The sequence below is a fragment of the Drosophila elegans genome, unplaced genomic scaffold, assembly GCF_018152505.1.
Source record: "Drosophila elegans isolate 14027-0461.03 unplaced genomic scaffold, ASM1815250v1 contig_149, whole genome shotgun sequence".
Classification (NCBI taxonomy): Eukaryota; Metazoa; Arthropoda; class Insecta; order Diptera; family Drosophilidae; genus Drosophila; species Drosophila elegans.
In genome coordinates, this window is record NW_024545513.1 from 24,518,527 (window position 1) to 24,540,059 (window position 21,533).

General features: G+C 41.3%; 7 protein-coding genes across 14 annotated transcripts in view; 3 read left to right on the top strand and 4 right to left on the bottom strand.

The window, feature by feature from the left end:
* The first annotated feature begins 73 nt into the window (after positions 1 to 73).
* LOC108148137 (myotubularin-related protein 10-B) lies at positions 74 to 3,737 on the top strand. 4 transcript variants are annotated; one of them, XM_017274988.2, is made up of 2 exons: positions 74 to 417; positions 562 to 3,737. In XM_017274988.2, exon 2 carries the CDS (start codon positions 720 to 722, stop codon positions 3,270 to 3,272), a length of 2,553 nt encoding a protein of 850 aa, XP_017130477.1. In that variant the 5' UTR covers positions 74 to 417; positions 562 to 719; the 3' UTR covers positions 3,273 to 3,737. The 4 variants fall into 4 exon arrangements, with proteins under 4 accessions (XP_017130477.1, XP_017130478.1, XP_017130479.1 ...); XM_017274989.2 differs by having other exon boundaries at positions 565 to 3,737; XM_017274990.2 differs by having other exon boundaries at positions 74 to 405.
* A 1,605-nt stretch (positions 3,738 to 5,342) lies between these two features.
* Positions 5,343 to 5,903, top strand: LOC108148186. Its single transcript, XM_017275091.2, has one exon. The coding sequence runs from the start codon at positions 5,343 to 5,345 to the stop codon at positions 5,901 to 5,903; it is 561 nt and encodes a 186-aa protein (XP_017130580.1).
* A 311-nt stretch (positions 5,904 to 6,214) lies between these two features.
* Positions 6,215 to 6,973, bottom strand: LOC108148187 (uncharacterized monothiol glutaredoxin ycf64-like). The gene is made up of 2 exons (XM_017275092.1): positions 6,567 to 6,973; positions 6,215 to 6,504 (listed from the first exon to the last, which is right to left on the bottom strand). The coding sequence occupies exons 1-2, from the start codon at positions 6,883 to 6,885 to the stop codon at positions 6,314 to 6,316; spliced, it is 510 nt and encodes a 169-aa protein (XP_017130581.1). The 5' UTR covers positions 6,886 to 6,973; the 3' UTR covers positions 6,215 to 6,313.
* A 661-nt stretch (positions 6,974 to 7,634) lies between these two features.
* LOC108148129 (BLOC-1-related complex subunit 8 homolog) lies at positions 7,635 to 8,401 on the bottom strand. Its single transcript, XM_017274977.2, has 2 exons — positions 8,123 to 8,401; positions 7,635 to 8,061 (listed from the first exon to the last, which is right to left on the bottom strand). Exons 1-2 carry the CDS (start codon positions 8,338 to 8,340, stop codon positions 7,716 to 7,718), a joined length of 564 nt encoding a protein of 187 aa, XP_017130466.1. The 5' UTR covers positions 8,341 to 8,401; the 3' UTR covers positions 7,635 to 7,715.
* A 401-nt stretch (positions 8,402 to 8,802) lies between these two features.
* The window catches only part of LOC108148113 (flotillin-2), a 113,432-nt gene continuing 100,701 nt past the window's right edge, over positions 8,803 to 21,533 (top strand). For 2 of the 5 annotated variants that reach the window (XM_017274960.2, XM_041710725.1), the window contains exons 1-2: positions 8,908 to 8,982; positions 10,564 to 10,703. In XM_017274960.2, the coding sequence (XP_017130449.1) occupies positions 10,655 to 10,703 (49 nt within the window). In that variant the 5' untranslated portion in view covers positions 8,908 to 8,982; positions 10,564 to 10,654. Of the gene's footprint in view, positions 8,876 to 8,907; positions 8,983 to 10,563; positions 10,704 to 21,533 lie in introns of those variants that run through there. The other 3 variants (XM_017274959.2, XM_017274958.2, XM_041710726.1) reach the window with 3 other exon arrangements.
* Positions 12,707 to 15,517, bottom strand: LOC108148106 (glucose dehydrogenase [FAD, quinone]). The gene is made up of 2 exons (XM_017274951.2): positions 15,298 to 15,517; positions 12,707 to 14,844 (listed from the first exon to the last, which is right to left on the bottom strand). Exons 1-2 carry the CDS (start codon positions 15,500 to 15,502, stop codon positions 13,121 to 13,123), a joined length of 1,929 nt encoding a protein of 642 aa, XP_017130440.1. The 5' UTR covers positions 15,503 to 15,517; the 3' UTR covers positions 12,707 to 13,120.
* Positions 12,707 to 20,207, bottom strand: LOC108148112 (glucose dehydrogenase [FAD, quinone]). Its single transcript, XM_017274956.2, has 3 exons — positions 20,023 to 20,207; positions 17,650 to 19,360; positions 12,707 to 13,124 (listed from the first exon to the last, which is right to left on the bottom strand). Exons 1-3 carry the CDS (start codon positions 20,171 to 20,173, stop codon positions 13,121 to 13,123), a joined length of 1,866 nt encoding a protein of 621 aa, XP_017130445.1. The 5' UTR covers positions 20,174 to 20,207; the 3' UTR covers positions 12,707 to 13,120.

A 21,533-nucleotide genomic window follows, 5' to 3' on the forward strand; every position in this document is an offset into this window, starting at 1 on the left:
TCCATCGATTAATACTACAAAAATACCAATGAAATACCTGTCGCATTTAAATACCGATCTCATCTGGTCACACCGCGCCCACCGTTTCTCATGCGTGCGTGTGTGTGTGTGCGTGCGTGCGTGTTGGTGTGTCGTATGAATTGTGGCGACCAGCGAAAATAAATAAATATAAATAAATGCACATTGCGACCGACGGTGAGCCGTGCGTGCAGCCAGATGGTGCAGTTGGATGACCCCAGAGAGCAGATTGACCCAGCGCACAACGCCAGCCGACAGGCAGCCACAACAGCAACAGCAGCAGCAGCTGCAATAGCAATAGCAATAGCAACAGCAACAGCAACAGCAACTACAAAAACAAGAGCAACGGCGATCGCTGCTGGAACACACACACACGCGCACACACAGGTAATCCGAACGGTAAGTTCCACTGATAAACTTATCACCGCACAAAACGATAATTCTAATTTTGTTTTCACCATCCCAATAATTTCCATTCCATTTATTAATTAATTGCCTTTTTCCCCCCCTGATTTCTTTTCCCCCTTTTATTTGTTTGGACAGAAGAGAGCGGCACGCACATAGCATATAAATAATAACGGTAACGCAGCCAGCAGACAGGAAGTAGCGAATAATTGAATATTCCAGCGACGTAGACAGCAGCGGTCACGAGGATAGTTACTGCTGCTTAGCTGCTGGTGGCGGATCGCCGGTTTGGAACAATGGCCACGGGCAGCGCCGGCGGCGGCGGCGGACTGGGAGTAGGCTCCACGGACCACCACAAGCGCAACACCTTCACCAGCTATGTGGCACCGCTGCCCGGCGATATGCGCGCCACAGCGGACACCAATGAATGGTGCCTGCCCAGCGATCTGCGGGACGTGCATCTGGCCAAACCGCGTCTGCTGCAGGGCGAGCAAATTGTGGCCTCCGCCCCGGCCTACATGTACTCCTCCATCGATCCTATGGATAGTGGAAGCGGGGGCGGTGGCGGGGGCAGTGGCGGAAGCGGAAGCGGGAGCTCCTATTCATCTTCAGCAACCGCTGTTGTGGATGGCAATTCGCACAAGGAGGCCACCTTTGGACTACTGAGCGTGACCAATTTCAAGCTGGCCTTTGTGCCGCTGCACGCGAAACGTAATCCCGCCGCCGCACCACTTGTGGATCTCTACCAGGAGAACGCGTACCTGGGCCGCAACGAGATCACGCTGAACAACATCGATCATATCTATACCATTGCGGAGCTGGGACGGGCGGCCAGTGCGCTGCAGGCGGCGCGCGGCATGGCCAATCAGCATGGCAGTCGGCGCAAGAAGCTGGAGCCCTTCAAGCAGCACAACATTAGCGGAAGGATCGCCGCCCTGCACATTGTGTGCAAGAACTTTCGCCTGCTGAAGTTCGCCTTCCAGCAGCAGGACTCCAAGTTGTTCGGGGCAAGTGATCAGGGCAAGCTGATAGCCTCGGCCCTGGTCCGTTTTGCCTATCCCATGCGTCACGACCTGAGCTTCGCCTATGCCCACCGGGAGCCGTACTATTCGACACTGGGCGCCTCCGGCACCAGCATGTATGCGACGAAGAACGACTGGGCCAGGGAGCTGATCCGTTGCGGCGCCACCGAGTGGCAGGTGGTGAGCAGCGCCAGCGTTCAATTGCTACAGAATCCGCTCCAGGCGAGCAAGTACTCGGTGCCGCCGCATTTCGTCATACCGAAGAGCTGCAGTGTGGATCGCTTTCTCGACTTGTCGCGCGCCTTCTGCGATTCACGCGCCGCCTTCTGGACGTACAGCTATGGCGGCAGTGCGGCCCTGGTCAGATTGGCCGAACTGCAGCCGGCGGCGCAGCAGGACACTAAGTCGGAGAACGTGATGCTGGAGCTGGTGCGCAAGTGCGATGTGGGGCGACAGCTCATTCTGCTGCAGCTAACGGACCGACTGCCGAGCATCCAGGATGTGCTGCGGGCGTACCACAAGCTGCGGCGCCTCTGCACACCGGAAACGCCCGAGAAGTTCATGCTGCAGGATGACAAGTACCTGGGATTACTCGAAAAGACCAACTGGCTGTTCTATGTGTCGCTGTGCCTGCGCTACGCCAGTGAGGCGGCCGCCACGCTGCGCAGCGGCGTCACCTGTGTCCTCCAGGAGTCCAATGGTCGCGATTTGTGCTGTGTGATCAGCAGTCTGGCACAATTGCTCCTCGATCCGCACTTTCGCACCATCGATGGCTTTCAGTCGCTGGTGCAGAAGGAGTGGGTGGCCCTGGAGCATCCGTTTCAGCGGCGATTGGGCCATGTGTATCCCGCCCAGCCAGCCGGCGGCAGTGCCGAGCTCCTGGAGAGCGAACAGAGCCCCGTGTTTCTGCTCTTCCTCGACTGCGTGTGGCAGCTGCTGCAGCAGTTCCCCGACGAGTTTGAGTTCACGCAGACGTATCTCACCTCGCTGTGGGACGCCTGCTTCATGCCCATCTTCGACACCTTCCAGTTCGACACGCAGGCGCAGCGCCTGAAGGCGGTGCGCGACTCGCAGCTGGTGCTCCGTCCCGTCTGGGATTGGGGTGAGCAGTTCTCGGACAAGGACAAGATGTTCTTCAGCAATCCGCTCTACCAGCGCCAGAGGAGTGATCTTGCTGCCAATTCCTCGGCCGCGTTGGCTCATCGTCGATCTCTGGCTGTTGGTGGTGGTGCTGCTGGTGGTGCTGCTGGTGGTGGTAAGGGAAGCCATGGTGGTGCCACACCCTCCAGGAACACCATCAATCCGCAGCTATTCGCGACGGCTTCGTCGGTGCCGCAGGATCGTTTCCTGCAGCCGGCACACCGGATCTTCGACCTGCAAGTGTGGGATCAGTGCTACTATCGTTGGCTGCCCGTCCTGGACATTCGCGGCGGTGGCCAGTCGCAGGTGGATCTGTTCCATCGCCTGCTGCTGAGCAACATTGCCAAGGTGCAGCGGTGCCTGGAGTTCCAGAACTACGATGATCTGCCGGATGCCTTCTACGAGGCCACCGGAGAGTCGAGGTCAGCCATTCAGCAAGCGAACAGGGAGGATGAGGCTGAGTTTGTGGATGGCGTTGAGCGGCGCCGGAAGGCTAAGGCGGCGACGCCCACAAACGGTCTAAACTCGGTCAGCGGGAACTTGCAGCTATCGACGCTATCGTCCTTCTTTCCCTTCGGCAATCCCATTGCCGGGGATGCACCGCATCAACTGTACGACGTCCTGAGCAGCAGCAGCGAGCTCCTGATGGAGACCTCCTCCTTCCTGGACAAGTCCTCCATTGTCTGATCCACACACAACCACAACTCGTTCCACTTTTTTTCCTTTCAACGCGCTGAACTTTCGAAGTATTACAAACAACAAAAAAAAAAAAAAAAAACAAAACAAAAAAGAAAAGAAAACATTTAAAAGAAAAAATCCTTTCACACATACATGGCATATCGCTATTTAACACTTTTGATTATTGTTAACTAATAAGCAAGTTATGGTATAAGTTTTTTTTATTTCGTTTTACTACCACTAAACTGCAACGCTGCATAAGAAAAAAGTGTAACATTGACTAAATACTAAATACTAAAATAATAACAACAAATCGTAACGACAACCAATCGACGAGAAACGAAATCTACAAAAAAAAAAACGAAGCGTAAAATAAAACACCAACTAAATCAATATGTATTATATTGTATGTAACTAAATATATGAAAATATATCAATATGTATATTTAAATAAATCAAAATTGTAAAATCAAACCTTATAAGTTTTATTGTGGCATCGTTTGGGCGATAAGTACTCTATTTATAGATAATTGATTCTTCTCTTGTTAAACATTCTTCTTTGGCAATAAATTTAATTAATGGTTAAAGCTCGTGACTCACTAATGTTTCCATGTTAGAGATTGTCTTCGCCATGAAAATGATAAGATATGTTATTATATTTGACTTTAGCTATGACATTTAGAGCACAGATAACTGTGTAACTATTTGAACTAGATTAAAGTGTAATAAAATGGTAAATAAGTGTGAAGAAAAAGTATAAGCTAAGCATTAACTGTTTATATGGGTGTAACGATATAAGATAACTTTTTTAAACCTTCGAAAAACTTTAAACTAATTATGTGTAGGATAGGTTTGTCATCATTGGGATCATGAAAATTAACGTTAAAATAGCTGTAAACTTAGGTTTCACATTCAACAGAATTCTTACCTGAAATTATCATATTACAAAGTCTGTAGGAAAAACATATGGCATAATACGGACATTATCCGTTACTAAAAAAAATATAAAATATACGTTTACTAAAATCTGCATTGTTCCTGCGCTATTTTATGGAAAAGACGTTTTTTCAAACTGTGACACCATCAGTAAAAACAAAATTAAACAATTATTTAATTGCATGGCCCAGGTATATATGTATATATAGAAATCACGTATCCGAATTTACACAGAAAATTTTCGTTGTCTCACTAAATACATAAATGGATAAAGATGCGAATCTTAGTTGCTCGAAAAAAAAAAATTTGTTCTAAAAAAAAGAACATTTGTTTCTTTTTGAAAAACTGAACTACATCCGAATGAAAAGAGCAAACAATCCAACTTGCACAATACGTAGATCACTGATATCCGAAAGACAATTGTTAATTAATGCTATTCGATCATGGAATCAGTTCCCCAATCATCTTAAAAATATTAGCAGTGACACGCAATTCAAGATAAAATTATATACACACCTTAAAATTACTATTACTTAAATTAAAAGTAAAAACAAAAGGCTACTTAGGTAGGTTTTGTAAAATATTAGTTTTAAGTATCATGTAACATTTAAATATTTGCAACTCTTAGTGACTAGCGCATTAACTTATAAGTTCAAAACATGTAGCGTTAGGATTAGAATAGAAAAACCCATTATAAAAATTGTCTAGGTTTTCGTATTTAATAAGGTCATGGACTTTATAAAATCATTTTTTTTTAATATTGCTTCTTAAAAAAAATCTCAAAATGGTCTAGATTAAAATAAAAATGTAATGTCAAGGGCTTTTTAAAAAGGGCATTTTAATATTGCTCTAAAATAAAAAATAATGCTTAAAAATGTTTAAATGCCAAATCATTTTGTGTTGCAATGCAGGGATCATATAAGGGTTAAAAGAGTTGTGATACATAACTGTTAACTTCCCGATTTTTTTTAAAGGCATAGAGAAGGATTTAATATGCAGTTGTAATCGAAACAGATTGGAATAAATATACATTTAAAACTTGTAAATTGACATAAATTATTGTTTTTTTGCTAATATTTAATATAAACATACTGTAATACTGTAACATTTACAATTTAAGATATCAAGAAGATTTGCCCATTTATGGACGACCAAAATTTGAAGATTCCGGACCTAAAGCACCTAATGGAAACTCAAGAGTTAAAAGTACAGCAGAATCAACTGCCTATTAAAGTTCCAGAAAATAAGATCTTATATAAAGTTCAGAATGTGGAACATATTAATAATGTCCAGAAGGTAGAGGAATTTATTCCAATCGGTGTTCAGGAGAAGGAAAAGCTGTCGAATGAAATTCAGGATCTGGAAAAGAAGCCCTTGATGAGCATTAAGGATAAGTTTAAACAGCAAGAACCTGCCAAAGAAGTTCAGGATGTGGGGAAGTCATTATCACCCGACAACCTTGATAATTCCGCCTCTCAGTCATCAAATCATCGTTCTGGTCGGATGATTCCACCCATGCCCTCTGAGGAAACAATGCGCCACTCCATAGCCGACAACTTAATGGAGATATTGGTAAATATGACTAATCCGCATTACCGACAACAGTGCTTCGATCTCTTGCAGGTCAGCGATCCTCTACAGGCACGCAGCCGTATTCTGGGTATCCTGCAGCAAATCGACGAGAAGCGTGGGATTCGTAGATAAATCGCCATAAATACATCAAGGAATGTCTATCTAAATCAAAATCAAGCATCCTTACAACATCACTACTTCTACAAGACCTTTGTCTTTCGAATCATATCGCTTACAATGGGATTTGGAGACAAATTACCATAAATACATCAAGGAATGTCTATCTAAAGCAAAATCAAGCATCCTTCGAATCACATCGTTTACAATCATATTGATTACATATGTAGCTTTGTTTGGCGCAGCACAAGCTAATCCTAACATATCTTAATCTTTGGAAGACTTTGCTTGGTGAATGATAGGATTATACATGAACGCCATTATCATTATCATTATGAGTTAAACATTTAATAATAGAAACGTGTTGCGTGGCTAACATATGGGTTGTTGTGTGGGGTTTGATCTTTGGGTGCTCTGCTGGGTCCTCACTTGGCCTTCTCGTCCTCCTGTTTGGCCTGTTCCGCCTTTAGGAGCTCGGAGACGATGCCCACCTTCTTGAGCTCCTCGATGAGGTCGCCACTCTGGTGCATCTGCAGCAGGATGTCGCAGCCGCCGACGAACTCGCCATCGATGAAGACCTGCGGAATGGTGGGCCAGTCGGTGTAGTCCTTAACGCCTGGAAGGGAATGACACTGGTTACTCGAATGTTACTATGAGGATGCCTTGGCAGCAACTCACCCTGCCGCAAAGACTCGTTTTGCAGGACATCATGGGCATCGTACTGGACGCCGTGCATCCGCATGATCTGCACCACCGCATTGCTGAATCCGCAGCGCGGTGCCTGGGGATTGCCCTTCATGAATACGACCACCTTGTTGGTGCGCACCAGCTTGTCCAGCGTCGCCTTGTCCACCGCCTCGCCGGTCGCCGCATCCGCTGCAAAGAAGCGGCTTAGGCTTAGCGCACCAGGAGCGGAGGCGGATGCACTTGCTCCGGCCACCAGGCCACGGGCATTGCGGTGGCTCTGACGCAACAGACTCTGGCAAATTCGGTTCATTGTCACAGCGGCGCGTTTCTCGAAATTAACAAAATATTATCTAATAAAAATAAAGGGCTGTTCAGGTGTCAGCTGCAATGTATCGATAGTTTGGTCTATCGACTATCGCATGGAATTTCAAGAAATTTCAAACAAATATCAAATACGATATATTTATAAACACATATATCGGTGTAAGCAGTAATTCTATATTTTAAAACTTATTTTTTAAAAGTTATTTTAAAAGTATATTCATAAAAGAATATTGATTTATTGTTATTTTCTATGGAAACTTCATATGGAAATTTCAAATATATTTTTTTGTATAAATATACACGTATATAACAGTTAATAAAAATTTAATTTTTTTATATTTAAATTGTATTATATAAGAGATGCCAAGACGTGTATTCAAGGAATATTAAGCCACTAAGTTCTTTCTAGTTTTCTATAGAAACAAAAATATGTCATAAATATATATATTCTAAATAATATTGAAATAATTTAAACCATAAATAATTTAATTGGTAAAAGAAAAGAAAAGTTAAATTGATTTACTCTAATTCTAAATATCAAAACAAAAATAAACTCTAAAACCCAGAATAACCATACCTTGTAGTCATACAAATGTAAAGAGTCATTAATATTTGTTTTGTTTCTATAAAAAAAGTTAATCGGTTGTTAAGTATTGAATTTTTATAAGCTCTTGATCTAATTATAAAATACAATTTATTCTGTAACAATTAACAATAAAATAAAACAACAAAATCTACGTCATAGTATAAATGTAGTTTATTTTTGTAATAATCATAACTGAAAATACAATATAAAAACCTAAAATAATCGACTAACTAATGGAGTGTCGTATAGGATCTCTGGAGCTCCCCGGGATTACTGGATTGGGTGGTCGTAGTCTGGGTCTCGGTTCGTCCGGTTCCCGTTCCTGTCCCAGGACCTATCATGTTCTCCATTCGCTGGCTAGTTTCCCGCATAACGCCACCAAAATCGGGCAAATCGGGCAGATCCAATGCTAGATGGGCGGAGAATCTTTTGTAAACCGATGACTTGGTGCTTTCCTTCTTGATTTTCTTCCTGTTTTCCTCGTATTTCAGCTGTTGCTTGAGAAAAATCGAAGCCTTGATCATTTCCTGTATATTGTCGAATACGCTCTCCGATTTTTCAATGGTGCGCAGGGCTCTGTAAGTTCGAAAATGATATGATATGAAGTTGATAAGTCATAGTTATTCGAAGGACCTACTGAATTCCGTATTCCATGTCGTAGCAATGTCCCTGGAGATTGTTTTGCAGCTGGAAGACTTCATCGCGCTTCTCGAAAATCGCTGGGGAAACCTTGCGAACGTGTTCCTGAACCCGGAAAAACGCCAACGATGGATCGTTCGCGAAAATGTGTATGTTTTCCGATATCTTCTCCGACGTTTTCTTCGTCTTGAAGACCAGTTCTCCGCCTCTGGACATTGTTTTATTTACTTTTTTTCCTTTCTTATTTGTTTACATCAGTGGGAAATCTCATCGATAACTTGAATCGGTATTTTTTTTCAGTATATATTGGTGGGATATTATTTAAGAAAAGGAAACTATCGATTAAAATATTTTTGCTCTTTAATTATTCTGGTTAGAAATGTAATATCTTATTTTTAAAAAATATTTATTGATTAGAAATGGAATATCTTATTAAAAAATATATATATTTTAGCAAAATATATATTACTTTTGTAAACGAAAAGTGATTCATATAAATTTGAAATAAAACACCAACAATACGAAAATACACAAATGTTACAAGTCCAGTCCACAAACTGTCTTGACATATTCCCGTTAAAAATTAAGTTATAAAATCCACTAACTAAACACTACTAAAAAATTCACTAACGCCTGAAAAAAACGATATTAATCGATTATTTTTTTCAAAAAAATTCGCAACCATCGAAGCAAGCAAACATCGCTGTGTTTCCAGCTCTAGCGTTTCGGCTGCTCAAACGGTAATTTTGCGGTAAATTTCGGAAATAAATACGTTCTAATTAAAAACCAAAAATAAATTAATTGCACAGAGTCGATTAATTAATCGCTACACATTTTTTTGTACAAATTTTTGTTAATGTGAGTGATAAGTTCGTGAAAATCAACTTTTGGAGAACAGAAACCCAAACGAGAAACAAACTGTGGGATGCGATGCTGATAAAGATTTTCCCGGCGTGGCTTAATGTTTATGAATTATCAGTGATATGCCAAGCCGGGCTCACGTGAAACGTGCTTTAGTCATGAATTCATCTTAAATATTGCTAATAAACCTGGTACAGCAACAACAAAGCGGCAATAACAAACTTTGTTTACCTGGAAACTCCAACCAGCAACCCCAGTCAGAATTTAGGCACACTAAGGGTTAATTTCCAGTGTGTATGTGCGTGCGGGCTATTTTTGTTGTTAGTTGTTGTACACTTCTTCCCTTGATTTTTGTTGTTCGCCTTTATCGAGATAAAGATTTTGTTGATTAAAATATCTTATTTCTCTCAGTGAAAAAGTGATGAGCTCATTGATAAGACGCGCCCCATCTCTCTCGCGCTCTCACTCTCTTTCTCTCTCCCCCTTTCTTTACCCCTCGTCTACGTCTGCTTACGTCATTCCCCCCTCATCCCCCGCACCCATCGTGTTCTATTATTTTCACAATTTATTTAGGTTCAATTTGAACTTTGATAAAAAATGCCAGCAAAAGCCCCCCAAACAAAGCCATAAAATTATAAAAAAAAAAATCACCAGCACAGTTTACAATTGTCGAGTGGTTCTTTTTACTAGGCTCTTCAAGTGTCCATAGTTTCAGCCCCCACATTCCGATCCAATCGTTCAAATACTCTATGTACAATAAATGTGTATATTGTATATCGAACATACCTAGAAATTGTATGCAGAACAAGTTGCCCATGTTAATTGTTGTTGCTGTTCCCCAGAGACAGAATAAAAAGCTTTTAATAAAACCGATATAAAACAAAAAAAAAACCACTGGCATACACAAACAAAAAAAAAAAGACGAGAACAAAAAATGAAAACAATAAGGCGCGCGTGTTTGATGCTAATCTGAAAATAAAATTTGTAACATACTCTCGGGCCGATCCGGATATATTGGGGCCACGGCCCCTTGAAAGCTTCTGTCTATATAATTTATTTTCGCACAGAGAGAAATAACTAGGAAGAACTAATCATAGCTAAAATAATAACCAATTGGCAAATACATATTTTGTATGTTGTATGGAATTGTATGAAAATTTATAATAAAGTTAACCAATACAAACCAATACCAATAAGCCATTATAAAATCTGAGGCACTTAAATATCTATTTTAATTAATAATTAATTAATTAATTAATTAATTAAAAAATTAAAAAAAATATTTTAAATATCTACATCTCTAAATAGTCTCAAAAATCAAAAATGATCTAGAATCAAAGCTAAAACAGCGAAATTTACATTCGAAATTTGTAATTTAGCATTTTTGTATGTGTAATTTTTGTAATAATTGTAGACTTGTCTAAAATGTAAACGATTTATTCCGATTTTCACAAAAATATTTTTAACAAAACTAAAAGCCTTATCTTAGAAAGGATTTTTAACAAAATTGAATTAACAATTTCTTACCGTGTGCTAATTATACATTTGTGTGTGCGCTTTTGTTTGTTTTTGCGGCAGAATTTTTTCAGCGGAGCTTTCGGCAAAGGAGTAATACTAAACAAATAAATATAAATAAAGAACAACAAGTAGACGACGAGGAACCTCAACGATGGGCAACATACACACGACGGGTCCCAATGAGGCGTTAATTGTTTCAGGTGAGTTGGGCGGGCCCTTGAATGCGGCCTTAGCCACCCACAACCCCCCACAACCACCCAACCAACCCACCAACCCACCAACCCACAACCACCCACTGCTCTTAACCCTTTTCGCCATTACTGTTGCGTCAAACGCCTGTTGACTGATTTTGAAATGCTGCAATTAGGAAACCGCATGTTGACAGGACATTGCGAATGCAGCCAGGGTTGGATATACATATTTACTCGGTTGCGAGTGACATTCGACTTCTCTTTGATCTGTGATTGCAGAGCATTCAGAGTAATGGCAACACTGAAAAATAATAGTATTAATCATATTGTATAAACATCATTATCGGGAAAACACAAAACTTTAAGTACAAAGGTGTAGACAGCTTAAATTTAGCGTCTTCATTTGAAATGAACTCATCGTTATTCCGATTAGGAAGTCTTTTTCAGTAATTTTAAAACCCAAGCAATTTCTATACCAAACGCCTTAAATTATAAAGGATTTGCTTTGAAAATGACTACTAATGACTTTTTATGACATTTCACCTGCAGTGAAATATAAACACATAAGAACGATGTGTGATCAATTTCATTGCAATTATTGTTTAAGCTCAGTTTTGGCATTTTTTGATTGCCAGAAAGTTGTATTACCTGTTCAATTAGGTTCAGACACGCTTATATTACATATTGTAATTCAATTTGATTTAATGTCTGCAAGTCGCTTTATTATATATCGTGTGTTTGAACTGATTTGATAAACGTTATACATATACTATATATATTTAAAAACCACATATTCATTTGACTTTGAGTTGTAAAAGAATCTTGTTAGTTTGTAGTATATATATGTATTAAAAAAACTCTAATACATTAAGTCTACAACAATTCGAATCGAATAATTCGATTAAGTACATAAGAACCTCATGGCAAGTCAACTTCAAATATTTGTTATCAGCCTGATGGTTTTGTGTCAAGTTTTGTGAATTCTCGTTTCATTAGTCTGATAACCTTTCATTATTTAAAATATTGCCAAAAGCTTTTATTGCTTAACGTTTTCTTGGTGTCAACTGTATCAGTAACAAAACAAGAAATTTAAAATTATTTTATAAGTAATTAAAATTATAATAAAATAATAAAATAAATATATCCTTGCTGTGTAAATAAATATATACAAGTAATAATTTGACCTTTTTATGCTTTTTTAAGCATAATAGTAAATTTTATGACACCATAGGAAGTTATCTGCTTATAAAAAATTATTAAACAAAGATATAAATAGGCTTTTCTATGCTTTACACATAGAAATATATATAATATAGACACCAAAGGAAGTTATATGTTTTGTCAAAGGTATTTAGCCATGATATGGATCATATTTATTTGTTTGTTTTTTGCCGTGCAACCTTTGGTATCTACTATGTGGACCTGGGACCGGAAGAAAACGCTTCGAGCGGCGGCACAGAAAACTCCCTGATGCATATTGAATTTTTCACACACACACACACACACACAACAGCAACAAAAACAAAAACGAAAACAAAAACAAAAACAACGAGGCCGCGGAAGCCTAGGACAGTGATAACCACTTGTATGCAACCACCCACCCAGCATCCCGGTACAGGCAAACCACCCCCTGATGTTTTGTGTGTTTAGTACTTCATGTTGCCATTTTTGCCTACGTCTCCGTTCGTTTTGCCTTCTTGTGCCTGGCCAAACTTTTCAACCCCCGTGCGGTTGTGTGCGGGCATGGGTTAATGCACTCTGGCCAACCCCTAGGGGTGTCCCTCTACCTCCCCCAAACATCTTGAAACCCCCCGCCCCCCCCCACACACACACACACACACTGAACTGCCAACCCCAAAAAATAGAACCCAAATGCAACTCGCTCGACTCGTTAAGGTAATTCTATTTAATTAACTTGCCAAGTCAGACAATAACTGGGGACTAAAAGCAGCGTTTACTTACTCTTCTTACTTCTTCTGGCCTTTTCGCAAACGATATGATAAATTAATACGTTTACGCGGGTATCGATAATCCTTTAATGAGAATTTGTTTGATTATTGTAACGCATAAGGGAAACATAATGGCTTTGAACACGCATATTGAATTCAACGGGTTTGAGCACCCGGACTAAATTGTTTTTTTTAATAAATATATATAAGTTTGATAATTGCTCTTAGCTTAGATAAAGCATTGCCAAAATACTTGTATTAAACTGTTGTATTTTACATTTGGTATTTATAAATAAATAAATACATATAGTTTCGTTTTGTTCAAGTCTTTAAACTTATATGTTTTTAGGTCTAGAATTATCCGTAGTACTTAACACATACATATACAAAAAAAAAACCAAAGCTTTAATTATTGGGCGTTTTTGCAATAAAATTCTATTCTGTTTTACTAATTCCTGTTCTTTAAATTCGTTGTTATCAACTCCATTCGGATCGTATCATGTCCGCCGCCTTTTCCCCGATCATAAATGCCGCCGCATTGGTGTGGGCGGTGGGTGGCACCGGGATGACACTGGTGTCCACCACCCGCAGCCTCCGCATTCCGTGCACCTTCAGCTGGTGATTGACCACGGTTGTGGGATCGCTTTCGGGACCCATGCGACAGGTGGCCACCTGGTGGTGCAGCGTATAGGATAGTGTCCTGATCGAACATCTCCAGTAGTCATCCGAGGCGAACTGGAGGTGCTCACATCCCGGCACCGGTCTGTTTAGCAATCGCGCCCCAATCTTCTGCAAAGCCGGCATCTGTGTGATCCTCAGACTGGCTTTGATGCCATCCAGAAGATACTCCACATCCTCTTCGGCCACAAAGTACTTGGGATCGATCATGGGCCAGCTCAGTGGATTGCGATCCCTCAGCCAGAGACGACCCACTGACTGGGGATGGAATTGCATGACCAACAGGGTAAAGTGATCCTGTTGAGCCAGCGCCAGATCCCTGAACATCTTGTCATATATTTCTTGCTTGAAATTGGCGCCCAACTTGAGGCCTGTGCCCTCGTCACTAGCCAAACTGCCAGTGACCATGATCAACTCGATGTCTGGCCAATCCTTGGGCAACTGTGATCGCTGGGTTTTGAGGAAAGCCAAGGCCTCCACGCCACCAATCGAACTCAATCTGGTGGCTGGATTCCCGGCCAGGAAGTGCGATACTATCTCAGCGATAGTAATTGTCGATGTGAAGGTCGTTTGACCCGTTGTATTGGTCACAAAAGTGGGTCCAAAGTGGCACATATGATCGTACATCCTCTTACCGACTGGCAAAGGTTGTACAAGAGGAACTCCAATGGCCTTCAGGTTATCTTCTGGCCCGATTCCCGAGAGCATCAGTAATTGGGGAGAGTTGAAGGTTCCCGCCGACAGTATTACTTCCTTGCGAGCCTTGAATGTGTACGGTTTGTTTTTGTGATTAAACTCCACGCCGTAAGCGGATTTCGTAGCCTCATCGATCAGTATACGGGTAACTCGGGCAAAGGTGAAAATTTGCAGGTTGGGCCGCAGATCCCTCACTGGTTTCAAGTAGGCCGCATAGGCAGAGTGCCTCCTGCCATTCCGGGTGGTGGCCTGGACATAGGACACCCCAAACTGGGACTCTCCATTGTAGTCCGTCCGCGGCAGTCCCGATTCCACGGAGGCCTTCACGAAAGCGTCCGCCATTTGCGATCGATAGCGCACATATTCCACACTCAGGGGACCACTGTGATTGTGGTAGGGCGAGTACTCCAAGCCCTGCAGTTGGGCATTCTCAGTCCTCAGGAAATAGGGCAATACTTCCTCGTAACTCCAGCCGGGATTTCCGGCTGCCGCCCAGCCATCAAAGTCCCTTCGATTGCCCCGATTGTAGATCATGTAGTTGATGGAGCTGGTACCGCCCAGAACTTTTCCCCTGGGCAAAGAACACTCGTGATTGTTCATTCCGTAACAAGAGAGCTTCTGGGGCACCGATCTATAGCCCCAATTCGAGGCTGTCTGCTGCAGATAACCCGCCAGAACTGGTGTATTATGGGCTATATTCTCCACACCCCCGGCCTCGATGAGGGCCACACTCCACTGCGGGTTCTCCGATAGACGGGCGGCCAATGAGCTACCAGCTGCTCCAGCTCCAACCACAATAAAGTCATAGTTCGAGAGATCCTTGGGTACTGAAAGATAAATGTGCATAGAGTACCTTTGTAAGAAGCAACCTTTAAAAGCCCTTATATTGTGTGCTACATTTCATTAAATAAAAGTAATCATGGACTTGATTTCTTGGTTTTTAAATCATTTTTCTGACTATAATGACTTTTCAATTTGCAACCTAATTACAGTTTTGAAATTAAACTACTTCCTGCGAGTACTAAGCAAAATTCTTTCCTTGGACTGAGTAATTTTTTAATTGTGTAGAACAATTTCCTTCGAGTACTTAATTTATATATTGTATTGAATACTTTGCGTAAGCTAAGAGTCACTTTAAAGCAACAGTCTTGCAGACTTAAAATAGATTGTTTTATATTTGAACACACCTTAATAAGTAGTTTAAAAACCGTGGTGATTAACTTATAGTAATTAATGTTATTAAACATTTTCGAAATCATTGGTACTTTAAATTGACTTACCATTGGGTCGCGCTGCCTGATCTAGGACGTTTACGAATCCCACCTGGTTGATCTGATCCAGCAGTCGACTTGTGGCATCCCCACGAGATTCGTCGGTGCAAAGGAGGAGCAGCAGGAGCAGCAGGAGGAGCACGAGCAACTGGAGCGGCAGGTGTGAGATCTGTGTGGAGTGCATTTGGCTAATGGTGGGCAAATGAGCTGTCATCGTCTGGGGGGAGTTGCTTTTAAGCCATGGCTCCTGGACTGGATTGGACTGGGTCTGGGACTGGGACTGGGACTGGCATTGAGTGACTCAGGTGCCATAATGCCATAATGCCATAATGCCGTACAAACACATTTGCATCTGGGCAGTGCGCTCCTAAAAACGTCAGTGGGTTTGCCTTTTGTTGTTGTTGTCTCTGCCAAATGATGCCCCACCCACCCCGTTTGCCATATAAACCGCATACCCTGCAATCGACCGAAGGGAATTGGCGATTCGGTGATGTACTCATCATACCAGGTTTTAATGAAAAAAAAAATTCTCTGATCGTGTAATTTTAGCAGGAGTAAATAATGATAATCTAAAGAATTATTTGCCAAAACAATATTTAATTATACTGTTGTAATCTAGTCTTCAGAATAAATGAAATATACTAATTGAAAAAATAGCAAATAAAATAGTTTCATGAATGAAATGTACCACAAACTCCAGTCAACCCCAGGAAGAAATAATAGATGAACCAACACGGAAAATCGTAAAACTAAACACCCATAGCAAATGAAGCTTGAAAATCAAATGAACTGAGAAATAGAATGCCAGTTTAGAATGAAATTAACCATTAAAGCCGGCGAATCTAAAGGCAAATACAAGATATGAGCACATATAAGCACAAACCCAAAAACATAACCCAAAGAGCAAGGCAAACAGTTAAAGTAAACTATTAAAAACAAAACTAAAACCGGTTAAAGAACTTTAAACAAATTTAAACAAAATTAGCACCAATTAGCAGTGAACAAAAAAAACTTGTGAAAATCACAGAGTTTATCTAGACACATCAAATAAACTCTAGTTGATCCAGTTTCGGATGAGTTCGGTGTTCTTGAATGGCTCAAAAATACACTGAGAGAAATAATAAGGTGTAACATTCAAATTTAAATATAATATATAATATACAATGTTGTAATGAGTCACCAAAAAATCAAGATTTAAAAAAATTTTGCTATATTAAGTTCCTTATATTATATTGACGCATTCTAAGAATCTTTAAATTGGTCCAGATAAATTGGTTGTGTATAGTGTAATTTGATTAAAAGATCATCAAAAGTACAGGGTATCCAGTAATTTGTAAGCCTCATTTCCTGGTTTGGCCAAATGTGAAGGGAGAATGATAAGATTCTCAGTTTTTAAGTGTCGGCTGCCATTTGCGAGTTCGTTTAACTTTTGGCGCGTGCTTCTCCTGCGTTGGGCTTCAAAATGCACTTCGAAATTCATTTGTATAATATAATAATATAATATTTATGAATGTATATATACATCATCGATGAGGCATACACTCCTGGCGCTCTATAAATATTTTTTGGCCCGAAAGTCGTCAAGGCATTGAACTTGTTGTGTGCAAACCCGTTTGTGATGCCTCGTTTGCTCCGGTTTTTGGTTTCAGATCGCTTTGGAATCGGAACGGATCGGTGAGAAGTTATTAAGCTAGGTCATGACGTGGTCTTAATTTGATTGACCCGAACCGTTCTCAAGTCACCGTTCGGCGCTACACTTAGCGAATTTGTGTGGTACCTGGGAAAGGTGGAATTTATTGTTATTGCCAGGGACCAAAATGGAATAGGTCTTTACGATGTTTGTTTTTAAAGACTTTTGTTTATAAAGATCACAAATAAAACTCCAAAGATTATAAGAAAATCGGAAAAAATAGAAAACAAATAAAACTTGTTTTACTCTTGCCCGGACAAACTTTAAGCTTTCACCTCTTTGTCTGGCTTTTTTTTATGATGATGATGATGCATACAGTATACAAATAATAAATAGTAAACAAATCCCACAAATTAAAGGTCAGTGCAAATAATTTTAGGTATTGTTTATTTAAAAAAAAAATGATATAATTGAATTGAACTAACATTATCAAAATTTTGCATTTAAAATAAAACCATTTTGAATCCCTTGTAGAATTTAATTACAACGTTTTCATGTTTTTTTTCAGTCCCTCTAGACAATTTTTTGGAATTTCGAAATTCTCATAAACCGTAACATTTTCTGAAGTGTAACCCGTTTGCTTTCCTTTCAACTTTCGTCTCGCATTTTATTAACCCCTTTACATAAATCGCTGTTGTATCTTAAAGTGATCTTCATCTGGAGCAAATCAACTCCATTCGGATCGTATCATGTCCGCCGCCTTTTCCCCGATCATAAATGCCGCCGCATTGGTGTGGGCGGTGGGTGGCACCGGGATGACACTGGTGTCCACCACCCGCAGCCTCCGCATTCCATGCACCTTCAGCTGGTGATTGACCACGGTTGTGGGATCGCTTTCGGGACCCATGCGACAGGTGGCCACCTGGTGGTGCAGCGTATAGGATAGTGTCCTGATCGAACATCTCCAGTAGTCATCCGACGCGAACTCGAGGTGCTCACATCCCGGCACCGGTTTGTCCAGCAGCCTGGTGCCGATCGCCTGCATGGCCGGCATCCTCGAGATCCTCAGGGCCTCCTTGATGCCCTCCAGCAGGTGCTCCACATCGGCGGCAGCCGAGAAGTACTTGGGATCGATGCGTGGCCACTCGAGCGGATTGCGATTGTGCAGCCAAAGGCGACCCACGGAGGCGGGATTGAAGTGCATGACCAGGAAACTGAAATGATCCTGCTGCCGCAGGGTCAAGTCCTTGTACATTTTCTCATAGATCTCTGGCTTGAAGTTGGCTCCCTTGGACAGGGCAGTGCCATCATCGCTGGCCAAACTGCCGGCCACTTGGATGAGCTCCACATCGGGCTGGCTGGCTGGACTCTTTGCCGACGGCACCTTGATGAAGGTGAGCGTCTCCACGCCACCAATGCTGGACAGGAAGGTATCGGCGCGACCCAGCAGGTACTCCTTGACCACTGGCGCTCCCAGACGGGCGGCGAATAGGGTTTGTCCCGTGGTGTTGGTCACAAACGTGGGCCCAAAGTGGCACATGTGATCGTACATCCGTTTGCCCACTGGTAGAGGCTTTATGATGGGCACTCCAATCGCCTTGAGGTTATCCTCTGGCCCAATCCCCGAGAGCATCAGTAACTGGGGGGAGTTGAAGGCTCCAGCCGAAAGGATTACCTCCTTGCGGGCTTTCACTTTGAAGCTTCTGCCCTGATGGGTTAACTCCACGCCATAGGCCGACTTGGTAGAGGCATCTATGAGGATGCGGGTGACCTTGGCCAGTGTTAAAATATGCAGATTACGACGTCTCGCACGAATGGGTTCGATGTAGGCACGAAAGGCGCTGTGCCGCCGACCCTTTTGGGTGGTGGCCTGGACATAGGAGACCCCCAGTTGGGATTCGCCATTGTAATCGGTCCTCGGATGACCCGCCTCCTGGGCAGCTCTTACATAGGCGTGGCCCAGACGCGTGCGATGACGCACATCCTCCACACTCAGGGGACCACTGTGATTGTGGTAGGGCGAGTGCTCCAAGCCCTGCAGTTGCGCATGCTCACTCCTCAGGAAATAGGGCAGAACTTCCTCGTAACTCCAGCCAGGATTTCCAGCTGCCGCCCAGCCATCAAAGTCTCTTCGATTTCCCCGATTGTATATCATATAGTTGATGGAGCTGGTTCCTCCCAAAACTTTTCCCCTGGGCAGGGCACACTTGTTCTCAGGCATTCCTCGGCAAGAATGTTTCTGTGGCTGCGATTTGTAACCCCAATTGGAGGCAGTGGACTGCAGATGAGCCGCCAGCAGTGGCACCTGATGGATTATGTTCTCCACACCTCCAGCCTCGATGAGGAACACACTCCAGTTGGGGTTTTCCGAGAGACGGGCGGCCAAAGTGCAGCCAGCGGCTCCAGATCCAACCACTATAAAATCATACTTTGATTGCGGAACTGAAAATATAGGAATAATAATACAATCAATACCACTACAAGGTTGCAATTTTATTGATGCTGATGAATTGTTAACCAAGATTAGTAGTAATTTTAATTCTTTGTTCGAAGAGTTAATAAATAAGATGGTTTATGCATTAAAAACTCTTATATTTTATAATCATTTGTCCTCTTCTCTTAGTATATGCAAATATGAATTTAAATATAGATTTTTTATTGATGCCACACAAATCTTCACAACATTTTGGCTGTTTAAATTTGAAAATGTCTTGCTATAATAATGAAGAAATAAAATAGATATTTTAAAATGAGTTAATTCTATGAATTGTTTATCAAGAAAAGCAATAATTTAATTTCTGTGTAAAAAGAATTGAATGGATTTATAAATAAGGCATAGTAAACTTTAAATGTTTCTAATCACTTGTCCCTTTATCTGAAAATTCAATATAAATGGTTGAAATGATACAAATATGTTAAAAACACAATTTTACATTCCATAGTAAAATCTAGATTTTACATTGAAGGACACACACCCTCATAGAATTTGTTTTGTGTTTAATATAATAATGTCTTTTATAAAATGTCTTACATATAATAACAAAAAGCATTTCTATCTGGCTTTAAAAAGATCATAAAATCAATAATGCTTTGTGAAACCTCACCATCGCTGAAGAATGGCACATTGACGATATTTCCCAGTCCCAATCGGCGCAGTTCGTCCAGTTGGGAATTCCTTTGGGAGTGGATCGCCTGGATGATCTGGTACGGAAGCAGGAGCAGAAACAGAAGCCGGGAAAGCAGCAGCTTCTCCATGGTTGCGATGGTCGGTAACTGAACTCTGCAGCTTCGGTGCTTCAGGTGAAATTGGATCTCTACCTCTGTTTGGCATCACCTCTGCCAACGCACTGTGGAACGGGTTGTAATATTCTAGAAACAATTATATTCCTCTTTTTTTTATTACCAATGGGCGTGGGAAGCAATTATTTGTACAGAATATTTAAAATTGAAAATTACTTGAATTTGCATTTGTTGGAAAACATTTTTTTATGGCATTTTGTATTCTAAGCTCTTAAGATTTTTATTTAACAATAGTTGACAGCAATAATCTGACTTAAGGAACATTAAACAACCAGAGATTATGTTAAAATGTTGCAAATTTTTAAATTGAAAAACATTTGAACATATAAACATAAATAAGAAAGCAAGATTTTGAGATTATATAATTAATTAACAATTTTTTTTTATCTCGCTCCACTGTGGATTAACTTGCCGGTTTGGTTCTCCCTGAATGATCTCTATCCCCTTCTCCCTCTGCCTTTCTCCACATCTCTCTATCTTTCTCCGCTGATGAGTTGGTTGAGTTGGTTGACTTGGTGGCCGTGTTTGTAGGGCCAAAACAGGCTGAGATTGTCTCAGAATTTTTATTGCCACTTGCTAATTTGCGTTTTCTGTTGGCTCATCTCTGACTACGGTCTTGTCTCTCTTTCATTTTCTGTTTTTCTGTCTCTTTTCTAATACAGAGGACAAAAATTAGGATTCTTTTAGATTTTATCTTACAATAAATACAATTTGTATGTCATTTTCTTAGGACTATGCCCATTAAACTGAATATGTTTCCGCACTATTAATAAATTGAAAGTTAAATAATATTTTCAATTTTTTTTATGTGTATCTTGGGCTTGGTTTTTGCATCTGAGCCTGGTTCAATGGCACTTGAATGGGCAACTTGTTCTGGCTGGGCTTACATTTTATTGCTGTTGGTCTGTCAGTTGAATCTTTGAAGACTGAAGCATCAGCAGCGGGCACTCAAGGGTTAATATGTACATCCAATCCATCCCCTAAAGTATAATAATCAAGAATACAAAAAAACCAAACAAAACAAAACCATAGCGGATTAAACGACTTTGGGTCCAGTCAAAATCAAAAAAGGGATAAAGGGGTGGCCCATTGCAGCGGCATCAGCAACCCCAGCATATGGATGCAGTTCCTCCAACCCCGAACCAAAGTCAATGGATTTTCTTGCAAATCCCAGCCATCGAGGGGAAAAGCAAACCAAATAAGTGAGCAGGACTGGGATTAGACAGAGGATATGGACCAAAATCAGGAGCATGGGACATGTTTTGGTCATGGCAATTGCATTCAAAAGTTGTCCTCTTTGTGTTTGCCTTTTTAT

What these genes read in the sequence shown, in the direction of transcription:
- LOC108148187 (XM_017275092.1), bottom strand. Translation starts at nt 6,885, where the DNA reads ATGAACCGAATTTGCCAGAGTCTGTTGCGTCAGAGCCACCGCAATGCC. An exon ending in AAACGAGTCTTTGCGGCAGG is followed by an intron (nt 6,505 to 6,566) that starts GTGAGTTGCTGC and finishes ATTCCCTTCCAG; the next exon opens with GCGTTAAGGACTACACCGAC.
- LOC108148137 (XM_017274988.2), top strand. Translation starts at nt 720, where the DNA reads ATGGCCACGGGCAGCGCCGGCGGCGGCGGCGGACTGGGAGTAGGCTCC.
- LOC108148106 (XM_017274951.2), bottom strand. Translation starts at nt 15,502, where the DNA reads ATGACAGCTCATTTGCCCACCATTAGCCAAATGCACTCCACACAGATC. An exon ending in TCAGGCAGCGCGACCCAATG is followed by an intron (nt 14,845 to 15,297) that starts GTAAGTCAATTT and finishes TTTATCTTTCAG; the next exon opens with TACCCAAGGATCTCTCGAAC.
- LOC108148129 (XM_017274977.2), bottom strand. Translation starts at nt 8,340, where the DNA reads ATGTCCAGAGGCGGAGAACTGGTCTTCAAGACGAAGAAAACGTCGGAG. An exon ending in GACATGGAATACGGAATTCA is followed by an intron (nt 8,062 to 8,122) that starts GTAGGTCCTTCG and finishes TCGAACTTACAG; the next exon opens with AGCCCTGCGCACCATTGAAA.
- LOC108148186 (XM_017275091.2), top strand. Translation starts at nt 5,343, where the DNA reads ATGGACGACCAAAATTTGAAGATTCCGGACCTAAAGCACCTAATGGAA.
- LOC108148112 (XM_017274956.2), bottom strand. Translation starts at nt 20,173, where the DNA reads ATGGAGAAGCTGCTGCTTTCCCGGCTTCTGTTTCTGCTCCTGCTTCCG. An exon ending in TGTGCCATTCTTCAGCGATG is followed by an intron (nt 19,361 to 20,022) that starts GTGAGGTTTCAC and finishes CTATATTTTCAG; the next exon opens with TTCCGCAATCAAAGTATGAT.